At 39.1% G+C, this 16380-nt stretch overlaps 1 protein-coding gene across 1 annotated transcript in view; it reads right to left on the bottom strand.

Annotated features, from left to right (window-relative positions):
* Positions 1 to 16380, bottom strand: part of LOC107545102 (anoctamin-4) — a 124697-nt gene that overhangs the window by 45716 nt on the left and 62601 nt on the right. Inside the window, exons 7-8 of the mRNA XM_087813978.1 lie at positions 7319 to 7425; positions 2128 to 2183 (exon numbers count right to left, since the gene is read on the bottom strand). Coding sequence (XP_087670104.1) covers positions 2128 to 2183; positions 7319 to 7425 — 163 coding nt within the window. The remainder of the gene's footprint in view (positions 1 to 2127; positions 2184 to 7318; positions 7426 to 16380) is intronic.

The raw sequence follows: 16380 nt of genomic DNA, 5'->3' as shown, positions 1-16380 counted from the left end.
AAGAAGCACGTGTTTGCTAGAATCTGCAGGTTGGAGCTGAGTTCAGATTCAGTTCTGTTACTGTGCAGTGAGGAGACCTTAAGCTCTCTGAGCCTTGGGTTCCTAGTTCATAATGGAGCTAATAGTATCTGTCTCATGAGGCTTCTTCTGTGGTTTAAATGAATAAAGTGACTTGCTCAGAGGCTGCACCCAAGACCTATTAGTTCTCTTTGCTAAGTCAAGGCTATTTGGTAAACAGCGGTAGTGGCTCCTTGTCACATGGCCTTGTCTATGAGACAGTGTTAGAATGTAAAAGCTGGAAGTCACTTGAAAATTAAAAATTCAAAACTAATTCTACCTCCTCATTGTACACATGAGGAGACCAAGGGCCACCGAGGTGGGGTTTTCTGAGTTTCGTTAGTGGCAATGCTAGCTTCACAAACAGAAAAGGCACTTCCTGGAGGTGAGGTAATTACTGGGAAGTCCTTTAACCCGAGAAGTCCTTTTTTAGTGGAAAGTAAACGGGGCAGGGGGACAAGAAACTCGGGTTCTAGTCTCAGCTCAACCACCAACTCCCTGTGTGACTAGAGGGGGGCTAACCTTTCTCTCAACTTCTAAATTTCTTTAAAATTTTAACATGAAACAAGGGCACTAATATTTGCCCTCCCTGCCTTCCTGTCCCTGAAGGTTATGAGGTTAAATAATTTCTAATCAAGTTAAACTGAGAGTAAAAAGGCAAAAGAGCAATTATGTTGTTGCAGCTGCTATTAATTTGGACATTCTCTTAAAACATAGGGCTTTGCCAAGACATGAAAACCACAGAGAAGGCCCTGGCTTACTCCATGGGGCTTCACAGCTGCGTCTCCTCAGACCCCCTCGTGCCCGCCACCCCTTCACCTGCACAGACACTTCTGCCCACCTACCACTGCTCAGACACTGCTCTTACCATGGGCGAGGGCTAGGCAGTGGGCGGGCGCAGCACCCACCAAAACTCTTTTTTGGCAATGCCAACTAATAACTCCAGGAAGCCATGTGCTGTTCTGGTGGGAAATCTGTCTTTAGAGCTCAGAAACACCTCTGTGTGGCTCTAGAAAACCTTTCCGTCAAAGACTTTCCTTCTGTGATACTAAAAGGATCATTCCATAAACGTTTCATGGTAGACTATAAATAGGGTCTCAGACCAAAGCAACTAGTTTTGTTATGAATAAAGTTCTAAAAACTCTAAGTCACCTTTTACGTCCTCATGGTGTTTGAAACCAAGGGAAGAAAACTGTTAGACAAAAGAGAAGACTTGCCACGTGGGGACAGGTGAATTGTCCTCTAAAGTTTCTTGGCAAACTGTTAACATTGTTTCTAGTAGAAAACTGTTCTGGAAATCATTCTAACAATAGTTTCCTCCCGGTAGGTTGTGATGTCCTAGAGGGCACGCACCATATTTATCTTTTATTCTCTGTGCCACACAGTGACCAGTACGGCGCAGGGGCACAATGCTATGAGAAAGATAACAGTTTCACCAATAATGAAAAATCCATCTGTAAGGAGAACTCTGGGTGAAGTAACCCAAGATCTAATGGGGACATGGAGTTAAGGGTAACCACAGTTACTTTTATGAAAGTTCTAATATATGGCAAAGAGCATGTAGTAAATAAGAAAAAAAGTAATAGTACGCTTTGAAAAATCAGATTGCACATCTCTTTAAAGAGCAATGATAAGTACACTACCATTAATTTCCATTTTTCACCCTTTGGTTACCAGAGACTTTGCAAGATGGCTTCTTCCCACTCTTTAAAGAATAACCATGCGTTTCTTTGTTGCAGAGCCTATATATTTCAGGAACATTTCCCCCCTGGGTCTGGTGCCTCATGCAAATTTTCAATGCCTCTTTAATTTTATGACTTGGAGTCCCTCAGCTATTCCTCTGAATTCATGCTGAGTGACTCCTGTTTCAAGTATTCTTGGAATTACATAAAAAGACACACAGAAATAAACCAAACGATGCTGGGGCACAAGGCAAGTAGGCCTAATTATCTACTGAACAAATTAAATTCATTCTGAACAAATGTCATATCAACAAACTCAATTAATGACTATCTCCAGAAGCTGATTTAAGAACAAGAAACTGGGAGACGGACAATGGGCAGGACATACCTCGTGCAGAGGGAAAGCAGCTTCATAGGAGCCATTGGTAAGCAAACGATTCAGACCTAAAATGACATAAGGTCCAGTTCGCATTAATGCAGAGTTTCAGCTCTCACAATACTCAAGACTAATGTAAGGGTGGTACTTTCAGGAGAAAACCATCTCGGTTTTCGAAAGTGAGGTGAACCCACTTGGGAACACCAACAGTTTAGAGAGAACATTGCTATTTGCTAGGAAGCTGGAATCAAGACCTGGGAATTTTTAAACAGAAAACAATGAAGTACACCTGGTACAGAGGCTGGCATAGAGACTGGAATATACTTATATGAGTGGGCAAAGGTATCATAAAAAAACATGATTTTCCACCAGGAGCTCTTCTATTTTTATCCAGAAGCTTCTAATGTGGACAAGTCTGACTCTTGTGTACTGAACAAGTAGTATCACTTTGGAAAAGTCCTCTTGTCTTCGGGCCTCAATTTTCTCACCCATAAAATGGAGTTTCTATATAGATGATCAAGTCATCTGAGGAGAAAGGCAGTTTTACTTCTTTTCTTGTTTTATTGCATAGGCTAGTAAAATGATGAATATATGAGCAGACATACTTGAACTGTTTCTTATCTAAGGGGGAAAGTGCTCTGTCTTTTACCATTAAGTATAATGTTAACTATAAGTATTTCATAGATGCATGTTATAAGGTTGAGGAAGTTCCTTTCTATTTGTAGTTTGCTGCGTTTTTATCAGGAACACATGCAGGACTTTGTCAAATGCTTTTTCTGTGCCTGTAGAGATGATCTTCTGGCTTTCCTTTTTTACTTTGCTAATACGGTGAATTACATTAATTGATTGGATAAACCCTACTTGGTCATGATCTATTATACTTCTTATATATATTGTTGGATTTTGTTTGCTAAACTTTGTTTATTATGTTTGCACCTATATTCATAGAGGCTATCAATTTGTAATTTTCTTTTTTACTATTGTCTTTGCCTGGTTTTGGTACCTAGGTAATATAACCCTCATAGAATAAGATAGGAAATAATCTCTATTACTCAGTTTTGTGAAAGACTCTTATAGAATTGGTATTACTTCTTTCTTGAATGGCGGATAGAGTTCACCAGTGAAATAATCTGGGCCTGGAGTTTTCTCTGTTAGAAGATTTTAAAGTATAAATTTAATTTCACACATATACACACAATCAGATTAACTAGTACATTTTTTTCTGTTTTTCCTTTTTTTATTGTTTCAGGTGGGACAGAAAATCTTGTGCCTGCTGCTCCATCTTGGCCAGCAGTGGAAGTTTAATGTGTTGATCTTTAAAGTTTCTTTCAGATTGAGATTTATGCTACCTCCTGAAATGTATCCGAGAGAGGATGACTGGAAGGATGTCTCTCAAGTAGTTTATAAAGAAATGCTCTCTATGCTTAGATCCTGATTAGAGTCCAGTCTTAGCCTAACTGGAAAATGGAACATGCATGGATTTATTCTGTATTGATGGAGTATCAATCAATGTTTAGGTACTTTTAATCATAGAAACACAGTAACATGCTTTAAGATGCTTGACATTAACACTAAATGTCTAAGGAAAGCATCTGAAATACAAATATCCACAGGGCTTTGTATTTTATCTAGTACACAGGAGGCTCTCAATAAATACCTTTGTAATGAATAAATGTGTAGAAAGCTTTGATTTCCTGGAGTTACTATTGAGAATTTCACATATCTCATCAATAACTTTCAAACATTCCAGATATTAGAAAAAACAGGATTCACATGGACCTAAGAAGGGACTCTGCTGATGCCCTTTGTAAGTTTATCACAGTTTATCAAAGTCTTGCAAAGTAAGAAAGTAGTTAATATTTGAAGTCTATCAGTTTACTAACTTCCCCTCTGAGCACCAATTTTGAAAATCAACTTCAAGGCTTATTTTATGCATTTACATTGTTAAATAAATCTCTGTTGATCTATCAATTGCTGTATTTTGAAAATGAATTTCAACAGGTTTGATTTTCAGTTATAATAAATTCAGAGTGAAGCTGAAAAACTTACATAGTGGTAGTTTATATTCCAATGAAATTCTCTTATGAATCGTGTTTATAAATCAGTATCTTTTGTTATCTCTAATCAATGCTGGTTCCTGCAAGATACTTTCAGAAAAAGTTTCAGGCAGAAAATAACATTGGATAAACATTAATTCTATCAGTAAATTAAATTTTTTCTAATATGTTGTTTCTTTTATTAATGAAACCAAAGATGACAATGAGACATTGGCTTAACAGAGCATTTGTAGTTTTATTTCATATTTTTAGCATAATGCCTAATCCTGGGTTAATAATTCACTTTGTAACTGGCTATCTCTAATTTTTCAGTTCATCATTACTTATTTTCAAAGCACTGGGGGTTCTTGAGTAGAATTCTCTATTTTTCGTCAAACGATCAAGCTAGTAAGAAAAGATCATTTCTTACTAGTGATATTATACTCCCTGTGCTCTTTCAGAACATTTAAAAAACACTGTCTCTGCCCTTCTTTTGTCTCCATCTTGACTAGTTGTAAAAATAGCCCACATTTGAGATGAAAAATTAAGCACAGTAATTGCTATATGGCTTCATTATACACAGTTTTTTTACTGTATAAGGATGCTATAGTTGGACATTGATCATGTTAAAAGATTTCCAATTCAATTCAACAACACTTCTGTCATATGCCAGATACTGTGCTAGGCAAAGATGATACAAAGACAAATAAGGGGACTTATTTACAATTAAGGAGCCTGTTATCTACACTTGTAGTTTTCAGATGAAGATTCTCAGCACACTAGTGCATCACAGTGAGTTATGAGGTGTGCTGCAAATTATAATACCAATTTAGCAAAGGCAATATTTAAAAAAATGATTTCCATTTTATATGAAATAATCTAGAATAGCTGCTGCCATATCATTTCACTCCCATTCACTTATTTTCTAGTATGTTCAAGAAACAATGTTCACTGATAAAAATGTATGATAAACAGTAAGTGTAGTGCATCCTACATTTGTTTTAAAAATCACATGGACAAATAGGGGATAAATATCAAGAATCAACTAATGTAATATTTAAATTATTTAGCACACCAAAATGTTAACAGTGGTTCTCTTTAGTTGGTAGAATTTTCATAATGTCATTGAAAATAAATAACCCAAGGTAATAAGAGAAGAGTTGTAAATGATTAATTATCAAATAAACACACCGAAACAATTGCCATATGAATACAGAGGGACTGGTTCCTTTAAGCTAGAATGGTCATGGGGGACTTTATGCAGAGGGGGTGTCTCAAAGATGGGTGATGCTGCAGAGAATATGAGGACGTGCTAACCCACCACACTGCTGAAGGTAAGTCAGACCTAAATCAGGTTCACTGTCATCATTCCCACCCACACGGACTCTCACTGAAAATATTATTCTAGGTATATTCAGATCTGGACTAAGTAACTGTCAATTTCTCCCTATTATATTTCAATTTATGCAGCCTGGGATCTAAGTAGTTTTTGGCAGCTTCACTGAACTAGTGACTCACGCTGAGCTCCATTCCACTAAACCTCTCCAGTCTGTTCCTCCCTGATGTTGAGCAACATTTCTCCACAGCACCAGGGTGGTTGCTTTGCTGAATGTAAGTGTAAGACTTTACATTTACAAACTATCAAATGTCATCTTGTTGGATCTGGCTGAGATTCCCGGATCCCCGGGATCAGCTAGGCTCTTGACTGCAATGATGAACATATTTAATGCCTCCTTCCAGTCTCCACCCCACCTGAAAGCTTGATGAGCAGGCTGTTCGGGCTAAGTGCCAGTTATCAATTTATTGCCCCTTTGCTCCAAAGGTACTTAACTGCCTGCTTTGCAAGAATGGAGTTGGACCTTGCAAATATTTCTCCTTTGCCAGATGGCACAATGTTAAGCGTTAACAGAAGGCCCTGGAGGGACACTGGAGGAGGGAAGAGTGTGTCTCCCTGGTACCAGCATGCTCCTCTCAGCAGGCTTCTGCAACACGTGGCTTCTGTGGCACCCAGCTCCTGCAGTGCATGGTAGCCAGTGGCACATGGCACCTCCCCAAGGGCAGGAGCCCCTTGAACAGCCTCATAGAGTAGTGCTGCTCGAATGGCATCCTTGGACCTCTCCAGGCAGCTTCTTCCAGTACTGAAAGGGCAGGTTCCCAGAGGCCTGCTGGCAAGGAACCCCAGCCAACGGCCCTGCTGGCTAGTGAACCACATCTGCACCCCGCCCAACAGGGTCCATCTCAGCTTTGTTGGGGGGAGTCTCTCCAGGGGTGGTGACTGCTCCCAACACCTGTTATTCCTCTCTTCTTTACAGTTCTCCTTACTCTTCACTAGCCAGTCCTACATTCCTCCAATCCTCTGTCCCAGTGGGTTTTTTATATTAAATGTTCCCTCTTCAACTTATGTGGGATTTTTGTTTTTCTGATTAGACCCTGACTGATATAGGTCATTATTCAAACTATTGATAAAAATCTTGCTGTGACAGACATAGGGACAAAGCCACCCAAATTTTCCTCCTAATACAACGATCTGTTTAATAAGGCAGGAAATTTGGTAACATAGCATGGAAAAGTTCTTGCAAAAATGTCCAAAATGTAAATTGTGGGGGCTGGTTAATGGGGGAGATGATTATCTGGAGAATTTGCTGGAGTCTGACAGCTCATCTCTGCATGTGCATCGGCCCACACTGGCTCCCTTTCGTCACCTCTGTTCAAACTTCAGCTTCTTGGTGACACTTTCCCTGACCATTCCATCTCAGTTTGAACTCACCCCCACCCCTTCCCAGTCTATCTCTGAAATGCCACCCATTTCAAAGTTTTCATGCTACTTATTATATTTACTTATTTATTGTCTGCTTTTAACTTCTTGCACATAAGCTCCAGGAGAGAGCACATCTCCCAACATTTAGTCCAGTGCCTGGCCCGTAATGGGCACCCTGTAAATATTTGTCAAATTGAGAGAATTTCTGCATGATCTTAGATACACGAGGTAAGGAGATCTAAGGATGGTATCGAGATTTTACGCCTGTGAGTTGCCCATCAAGGGCAAAGTCAGAGGTTTCACAAAGGATGAGCATTTCTAGAATGGATATTAACTTCATAAAACCAAAGGAAAAAGCTTGCAACCCCCCAAAGTCAAACGTAGCTTTTTATACCAATACGCTACTTACCGATTTTGTTTTTCCCTTCTTCATACTTTATTCTCTGTAAAATATGATGTACGATTCTACTTCTCGTGGCGTTGTTGAAGAACGTGTCTTTGTTGTGTATGATGAAGCTGCGCACACATATTGAAAACACAAGGTGAGGATTAGTTGGAGGTGAGGAGTCTGCTCTTGGATGTAATTTGGTGCTACTCATACATGGTATCTTCAGTCAGTCACAGGGAGGGCGTGTCTAGAACAGCAGGGGAGAGCCCGGAGGTCACCCAGGGCCAGGAGTCTCACAAATCTCAGTTGCTTTGGTTCTCAGTCTCCTGAGCATTAACATCATTATGTCGGGAAGGAGCTAGAGCTAAACAAAATTAAGAAATCTAATAATAAACTAATAGCAAGTCTAGGCCTCATATCTTGTTTTTTTCCTCAGTATGGTATGGTCATTAGATAAATTCAACTAAAAATGTATTTTGTTTGTATATGCTCTTCTCTTCTCCCCCATCCTGAGTTTTCAGGAATTTTATTATCTGAAACTGGCTTGGGTGGTGGATACAGGAGTTAGGTAATGAGCTCTGGCTCAGGAGTGAGGTGAGTATCTGAAAATCAGCTCTGTCCGTTCCTTTCCCATTCTCTCTCCTGGATGAGGCCCCTCTTCTAAAGCAAATACTTAAGATTGCTTTCTCTCTCAGCCAGTGGCCCAGCCAGCCTCCGAAGTTTCTCACAAGGCTCATACACACACACCATGACCTTGAATTTTTCAGTGGGTGTTCTTACACGACTGGGAGGTTTTCTAGGTAAAATATAGAGCTTCCAGGACCCCATAATCCAGCATGAAATAGCCATGTCTTGCCCTCCCAGGCATGAGTTAAATAATAGAATATTTGAGATACTGTAAGTATAATTGCTTCATAAATTGCAAAGAGCCCAGCAAACTTTTATTTGGTACTTTCTATGAGTTGGACACCACGCAAGGCCTATCAATGTTGGTAGCCATCACTCTCAAAATCCAGCTCAGAAGTCACCTTCCCCAGCAAGCCTCCCCACCCCCGCCTCTGCACTCCCGCCCCGAAAAGAATTCAGCACTCTCTCCTCTGAGCTTTTTCCTATCTTGAGCACACATTAATTTACTGATCATTCTGTACTGTCTTTGTTTTCATTCATTTACACAGCAAATGTTTACTGAGGGCACTTTGTAAGGTACTGATTGTACATGGTAAATAAAACAGATGAAATCTCGGTCCTTGAGGGGCTTACAGGCTAGTGGGGAAGACAAACCATAATAGAAGTGAACATGAGCATAGGACAAATGGCGAGAATCAACCTCCTCTCGCATGCCTTCCCCCCGGGACCCTGAGCTCATTCAGGACAAAAGGCCGAATGATCATCATTTCTGTGGCCCCAGGATCTAGTGAGTGCCCAGGACACAGCGCGGGTACAGATTTCTGAATAGCAGTAAGCGAGGGTCATGGGGATTTAGGTTGGAAAAAATTGCTATTAAATGTTTTTCTTCAAGAAGATGGATTCTCAAGTTGTTTAAATGATGGGAGGAAGAGAGAAAACTGGCCTGGAGAGAGGGTGGTCAGAAATGGGGTTTGGTTTGGGAATGGAATTGGGAATGTGAGTTTGGGACAACATATAAAGGAGAGAAAGGCTATGAAGGAGAGACTATGAAGACAAAAATGTATGAACCGATTCCTTAGAGAAGTATTTTCCTCTCGCTTTTGCTTCTCTTGGATTCTGTGAGAGAATATCGTTCTCAGAAAAAGGTAATGTGACTTGATGGATGAGAGATAAATGCTCTGTGGGTGCATGAGGAAGTCACAGCATTTATCTGATATTGTCTCTAGGGTTTTCCCAAAAATGCGTGATGGCATCAGCGAGGGAGAGGGGAGAACCGGGAGTTACCTTGAAAGTGGTTCGTTTTATTTCACCCTCCTAGCCTTTTCACCTTATTTGAGACAGACCATTGCATTTTAATACCAAATAAAGATGTCATAAAGAAATAGATGGCCAATAAAGAAGCCCACTTGGACTCACAATTTCAGATGATAACTGAAAGCTGAAACGCAGGACCACGCCTGACACGATCCCAGGCTGAAAGCCCGCGTCCCTCCTCCACTGCACGGTTTCCTGCTCCCTTCTTCTCAGCACATGACATTTTGTGAGCTCAGGTAACAGTTCTCTAAATCAAGCACTACTGACAAGCTATCAAGTTGGGTTTTCCTATTCTGGAGCCTGGAGATTCTACAGTGGGAACAAACATAGGGCCTGGGCCAGCCGCTGTTCTAAGCATCCCGGACATGCCAACCTGTCCAATCCTCACAATAAGGAGCTGAGTACTTCATAGGCTAGTCTTACAGGTGAAGAATCAGAGAGGTAAAGGGATGTGCCCGAAGTCAGTCAACTAATAAGAGGCAGAGTCCGGATTTGAACTCAGGCAGTCTCACCTGCCTCCCTGGGTTGGAACACCTCTCTTTATATTCCCATTCGCTTGTTTTATTTTCTTCTTATATTTTACTCTCTACAAATCTTTTTTGGGGGTGGTGTTGGGGAGAGATGTGTGTATATGTTCATTGCCTGTCCTAACTCGAACATTCTAAAAATCAGTTTATTTTAAAAAATAAGTTTATCATTATGCTGTCTAAGGGATACTACTTTGGGGAAAATAAAGGTAATGGAGAGGCTTTTCAAACTTGATTTAATACCTATTTTAAAACTTCTGAGATTGATAAAACAAGCAAGTACCCTCAGAGGTATGAAAATCTCCATGGTTTAAAACTTCAAGTAGTGTCTTTCTCAAGAAGCATCTACCTACTATAGATGATGCTGTACAGTTATTTTAGAATTATAGCCACATTATTGACCTCTATAAACTTAAAAACCTCAGGCACAAGGCAAGTGGGCAACAGAGCCGGGTAACTGATCAAGGCCTGCTTCTCGGCCCTGGAGTGGAGGAGCCTGAAGCATGTGCTTGCAGTGCTCCGGAGCTGCTCTGGCTCGCTGGCTGCTCCATGCTTCCCACTCTCCGGCAATAGAAGCATCTATTGCAACTGCACCGTGCCCATCTCCCCACTGGCAGCCGGAAACGTAGGAGGCAGTTGACTGGCCTTTTTCATGAATAGATCTCTGGTTCAAGAAGAACCATACCTGAAGGGCTGCTTCTGAGGGTCCTTGTCCCCAATCGAACCTGAGGCTGGCACATGAGATCCTGGACGTTGAACCTGATGCCATATTGGGATGAGACTTTGGGGATCCTAGAATGGGAATTATATTTTCTAGATGAGAGAAATGTGCATAAATTATGGCCAGAGGGAAGACGGTAGTAGATTGCACAAAAGGCCACAATTCTTCCTGTCCCTATACACACACCCCTTTGTGAATTTCTTGCTTCCTCTATCAACAATTAGAGTCTATCTCCCCACCTCTCGAATCCAGGCGGGATTTGGGGCTGCCTTTCATCAACAGAATGTGGCAGAATGATCTCTGTGAGACTTCTGAGCCTAGGCCCAGTCTCTGTAGCTTCCTCTCCTGCCTGCTTGAAATACCCGAGGCTGCCAATGTAAAGAAGCCTGGGGGAAAAAACGCTTCAGGAAACGTTCTTAATTAGGTTTTAAATAGAGATTTCTTTTTTAACAAGGAGAAGCAAAGGTGATACAATTAACTGTCACTTAAATGATGTCCTCAAATTAGTGAAAATCAAAGTAGGAACAAAGCAACCAATTAATTTTTTATGTGACAAGACCTATTTTGAGAGATTTTTGGGGCTTTTGGCAACCGTGGTGCAATAACTAACTCCTTATCTCAAGTATGCTTGTCATGAGTAAAAGAATGAGATGATTATCAGACTAAATATATAATATTCAGAGTTCTGACTGTACGCTAACGATTTTCAAGCCTCATTTTAGGATTAAGTTGATAAGCTCCTGGAATATAAAGCAATGTCAGACATTTTTCTTATTCCGATGGTCATTTCTAATTGCACTTCATCCTATCATCTTTGCTATTTGAATGTTAAATACAAACTAAGAAATACTCCTTCCTCTTGAGACTTCCATAAAGATGGAAAACTAAACACTTGTATTCACTTTTCCTCCCTCTCAAAACCTGATGAAAATAACAGTAAAGTGTGTGTGTGTGTGTTTAAATAAAGGCATACATACTCAAGAAACAAAGATAGTAAAAAACAACAGCAACCAAATGTTGGAATGTGAAACACAGACAGACAAGTGGTAACAGATCTAAGAGACCAGAAAAAAAGCTAAATCCTAAACCAGCTCTGGGGAAAAACAAGAACAATCACATTTATGCTGCAAAATCTCATAAAGTTTCAGAACTGGGGGACCAGAAACCTCTAGAAATAGGATAAATGAGGTTATTGAATAGGTACTAGTTAAAAGCTGTTTAAGAAGAAGCTAGATGCCCGTATCCTCACCTGTACTCTACCAGACAACTGGAGTTTTGTCTTTGTTTGGTTTTTATAGGGTAATGCGATCTCTGAACTGTGAGACGCTAGGCATGGTTAGAGATAGAGGTACTAGAGTGAAAACTGAAGGATCAATTGAATCCTGGAAGCTGAGCCTCCCAGCTATCTTCATTCCCTTAGGCTCCAGAATATTGTCAGCCAGGCCTTAACTTTCCAGGCAGAAGACTGGCAAATTCTTCTCTGGGGAACCTGGGCAGCCTAAAGATAGTGACATTGGAGACTCCAAAAAGAAACCACCCAGCCATTTTCCTACAATGAAGCCCATAGTGGGAGGCTCCGCCTATTACTCTGAACTTACACCCAAGTTTTGCATTTCCTGTTCTTAAGTATGGACCAAAGATCACTAGGTGCCTGAAGAAATCCATTAAAATCCATTAAAAAGTCATGATGAATAAAGCCATATATGTTTAGCCCCCAGTTAAAATCATATTTAACAAAGCATTGGATGTGTTAGCCAGAGCAATTAGACAAGAAAAAATAAATAAAAGGCATCCAAATTGGAAAGGAAGAAGTAAAACTGTCACTAGTTGCAGATGATGTGATATTATATACAGACGATCCTAAACACTCCACCAAAACTGTTAGAACTAATAAACAAATTCAATGAAGTTGCACAATAAAAAATCAATACACAAAAATCTGTTGCATTTCCATATACTAATAATAAACTTTCAGAAAGGAAATTAAGAAAAATATCCCATTTACAATTGCATCAAAAAATACCTAAGAATAAATTTAACCAAGGAGGCAAAAGACCATACAATGAAAACTATAAGACACTGATGAAACAAATGGAAGAACACACAAATAAATGGAAAGATAGTGTACGCTCATGGATTGGAAGAATATTGTTAAAATGACCATACTACCCAAAGCAAGCTACAGATGTAATGTAATCTCTACCAAAATTCTAAGAGCATTTGTCACATAGATAGAACAATAGCATTTGCCACATAGATAGCCAAAGCAATCTTGAGAAAGAACAAAGCAAGAGGCATCATGCTCCCTGATTTCAAACTATATTACAAAGCTATAGTAATTGAAATAGTGTGGTATTGGCATAAAAACAGACACATAAAACAATGGAACAGAGAATAGAGAGCCCAGAAATAACCTTGCACATATATGTTCAGTTAATTTATGACAAGGAAGCCAAGGATATACAATGGGGAAAGGGCAGTCTCTTCAGTAAATGAAGTTGAGAAAACTGGATTTTAAGCAAAAATATAAAACTGGATTTTATACCATATGTAAAAATTAACTAAAAATGGATTTAATACATGAATATAAGACTTGAAGAAAAGATAGGTAGTAAGGTCCTTGACACTGGCTTTGGCAATGATTTTTTGGATTTTATGCCAAAATCAATGGCAAGAAAAGCAAAAAATAAACAAGCTGGACAACATCAAACTAGAAAGCTTATGCACAGCAAAAAAACAAAAACTATCAACAAAATAAAAAAGCAACCTACAAAACGGGAAAAATATTTGTGAATCATATATCTAATAAGGGGTTAATATCCAAAATATATAAAGAACTATACAACTCCACAGCAAAAAACAAACATCCTGATTTTTAAAAATGGGCACAGAATTTGAATAAACATTTTTCCTAAGAATGTTTGGCATACAGATGGCCAATAGATACATGAAAAGGTGCTCAACATCACTAATCATCAGGGAGATGCAAATCAAAACCACAATAAGACATCACTGCATATTGGTTCGAATGGCTATTATCAAAAGGACAAAAAATAACAAGTGTTGGCAAAGATGCGGAGAAAACAGAACCCTTGTGCCCTATTGGTAGGACTGTAAACTGGTATAGCCACTATGAAAAACAGCATGGAAGTTCCCCGAAATTTAAAATAGAACTATCATATGATCCAGCAATTACACTCCTGGGTATTCACTAACTTGAAGATATACGCACCTCCATGTTTAGTGCAACACTATTTACAATAGCCAAGATATGGGAGCATCCTAAGCGTCCACTGATGAATGAATAGAGAAAACATGGTATATTATTCCAAAAAGAATGAAATCTTGCCAGTTGCGACAACATGGATAGACCTTGAGGGCATTATGCTACGTGAAATAAATCAGATAAATAAAGACAAATAACATATAATCTCACTTACATGTGGAATCTTAACAAACAAACAAAAACAAGTTCACAGATACAGAGAGCAGAGGTAGTGGGTTGGGGGTAGAGAGGTGGGCACAACGGGAGAAGGGGTCAAAGGTAAAAACTTCCAGTTATAAAATAAATTAGTGATGGGGATGGACAGCATGGCTTCTTTAGTTAATAATACTGTATTGCATATCTAAAAGCTGCTAAGAGAGTAAATCTTAAAAGTTCTCATCATAAGAAAAAACTTGTAACTATATATGGTGACAAATGTTAACTAGACTTATTGTGGTGATCATTTTTTAATATATACAAATATAATCATTATGGTGCACACCTGAAACTAATATGTTATATGTTAATTATATCTCAATTTTAAAAATTATTATGCTCAGAGAATTAGGATAATGGAATTGTGCAAAAAAAGCTCAAAATATGATTTTTAAAAGCCAAAACATTATAAATATATAATAGCTCTCAGAAACTAAAACAAAATGAGAGCAGAAATTAAAACTCAACAGGAGAATTAAAAAGTTGAGGAAATCTTTTGGTTATAGATAACAAAATGGGGAGAAAAGATAAGGGCATGAGAGATTCAATTCAGGACGCTTAAAATCTGAAAAATAAGAATTCCAGAAAGAGGGAAAAAAGAACAAATCATCCACAAAATTCAAGAATTATTCAAGGAAACTTCCCTAAACTGACAGACGAGAGTATTCAAGTTGAAAGGGTCTACAGAGTACCCAGTACAATAGATGAACACAGAGCCACGTCAAGAGACAGAGCTGTGACATTTCAGAACTGGGGACGAGCTTCCACAGAGGGGAAAACAGGTGACACAGAGAGAATGAGGAATCGGCACGTGTTTGAAGTTCTCTGCAGCAACACTGAATTTTAGAATCAAAGGAGCAAGACTTTAAAAATTCAGAGGGAAAGGATTTTGGCTGCATATAGAAGTCTATACCTCGTAAGACTATTATTACGAGTGAACTATAGTATGTGCATTAGTTTGCTACAGCAGCCATAACAAAGTACCATGGATTAGGGGGTTTAAGTCACAGAAATGTATTTTCTCACAATTTTGGAGGAAGAAGCTGCTTCATGAATAGTAAGACTATTTATTATATGAGCCTAGGAGCTCAAGAGCCAATGTAATAAAATCTACTTTATTAGTTTAAGGTAAAACAAACCCGGGTTAGAGTCTTGGTTCTGCCAGATACAGCTGACCATTGAACGATGTGGGGGTTGGGGGCACTGACCACCCCATCGCACCCCGTGCAGTTGAAAATCTATGTGTAACTTTTGACTCCCCAAAAATTTAAGTACTAAAAGCCTACTGCTGACTAGATGCCTTACTGATAACATGAGCAGTCGATCAACACATATTTTGTGTGTTATATACATGTGTTGATACAGGAGCTCTTACAAGTCTATGTGCAAGTCCACTGTATGAGGACACTGCAGTTAATAGTTCATTCTCTTGCTGGTGGACATTTAGGCTATTTCCAGTGTTTTATCATTATAAACAACACTGCCAAATGCATGTCTGCAAATGTTTCTCAAGTACGATGTACCTATGAGTGGCATTTCTGGTATGTATATTTGGACAGGTCTTAAGAAGCAGCAGTCAAATCTGGAAGTCTAATTCACCCATGCGCTGCAACATCCTGCTATGACATGATTAATGGTGAGGTTTGTTGCAATTAATTTGATGCTAATAACGACTAAAGTGCTTAAATTCGGATTTTTTTTTTTTTTTAAAGACTGTTACATCAGAATGGATTAGAACAGATGTGAGGTGCCTTTATAACATCAGTTTACTCCCATGTATTCTAATGTGCTTTCTAGAGGAACAAAGAATGTATAAAGAAGTGCGTTACATAAGTAAACATTACCATATGTCATGCTAGAAAAAAGTTGGAGAATCAGTTTGAATCAATAAATATTTTTGAATGTTAGTTCCATAATAAGAGGATATGCATTAATGGGGCCGGAGGTTGAAAATCTATCGGTAAGACCTACTAGGCCAATCAGTACCTTTGATGTTGGGTAAGTGTTCACAGAGCTAAGGAAACCGGGCATGTGGACAGTAATCTGAGTAAGGAGAAGAGGAAAGGATAGGGGTAAGAAGGAAATAGAATACTCTAGGAAAGAGAAAAAAAGCAATATCCTGGAATTGGTAACAATTCCAACCAATCCTCATCTATTGCCACCTTCAGCAAAAGTGAAAATCAACATATATAGAGCTACACATATTATAATTATCTATTACTATATCAGGTATGTACATTTTCAATAATAAGAGACACATTTATTGAACATTTACCACACGAATTTATACACTGGGCTGCTAATTTTCCTAGGAGTACTATTATTACTCCCAATTTACAGATGGAGAAAATAAAGCTCAGGGCCATACAGTGTGTGAGTTGCAGAGCAGGGATTCAGCGACCAGGCCCCACTC

This window comes from Miniopterus natalensis, chromosome 2, assembly GCF_054644295.1.
Source record: "Miniopterus natalensis isolate mMinNat1 chromosome 2, mMinNat1.hap1, whole genome shotgun sequence".
Classification (NCBI taxonomy): domain Eukaryota; kingdom Metazoa; phylum Chordata; class Mammalia; order Chiroptera; family Miniopteridae; genus Miniopterus; species Miniopterus natalensis.
This window is presented reverse-complemented; position numbering and strand designations above follow the sequence as displayed.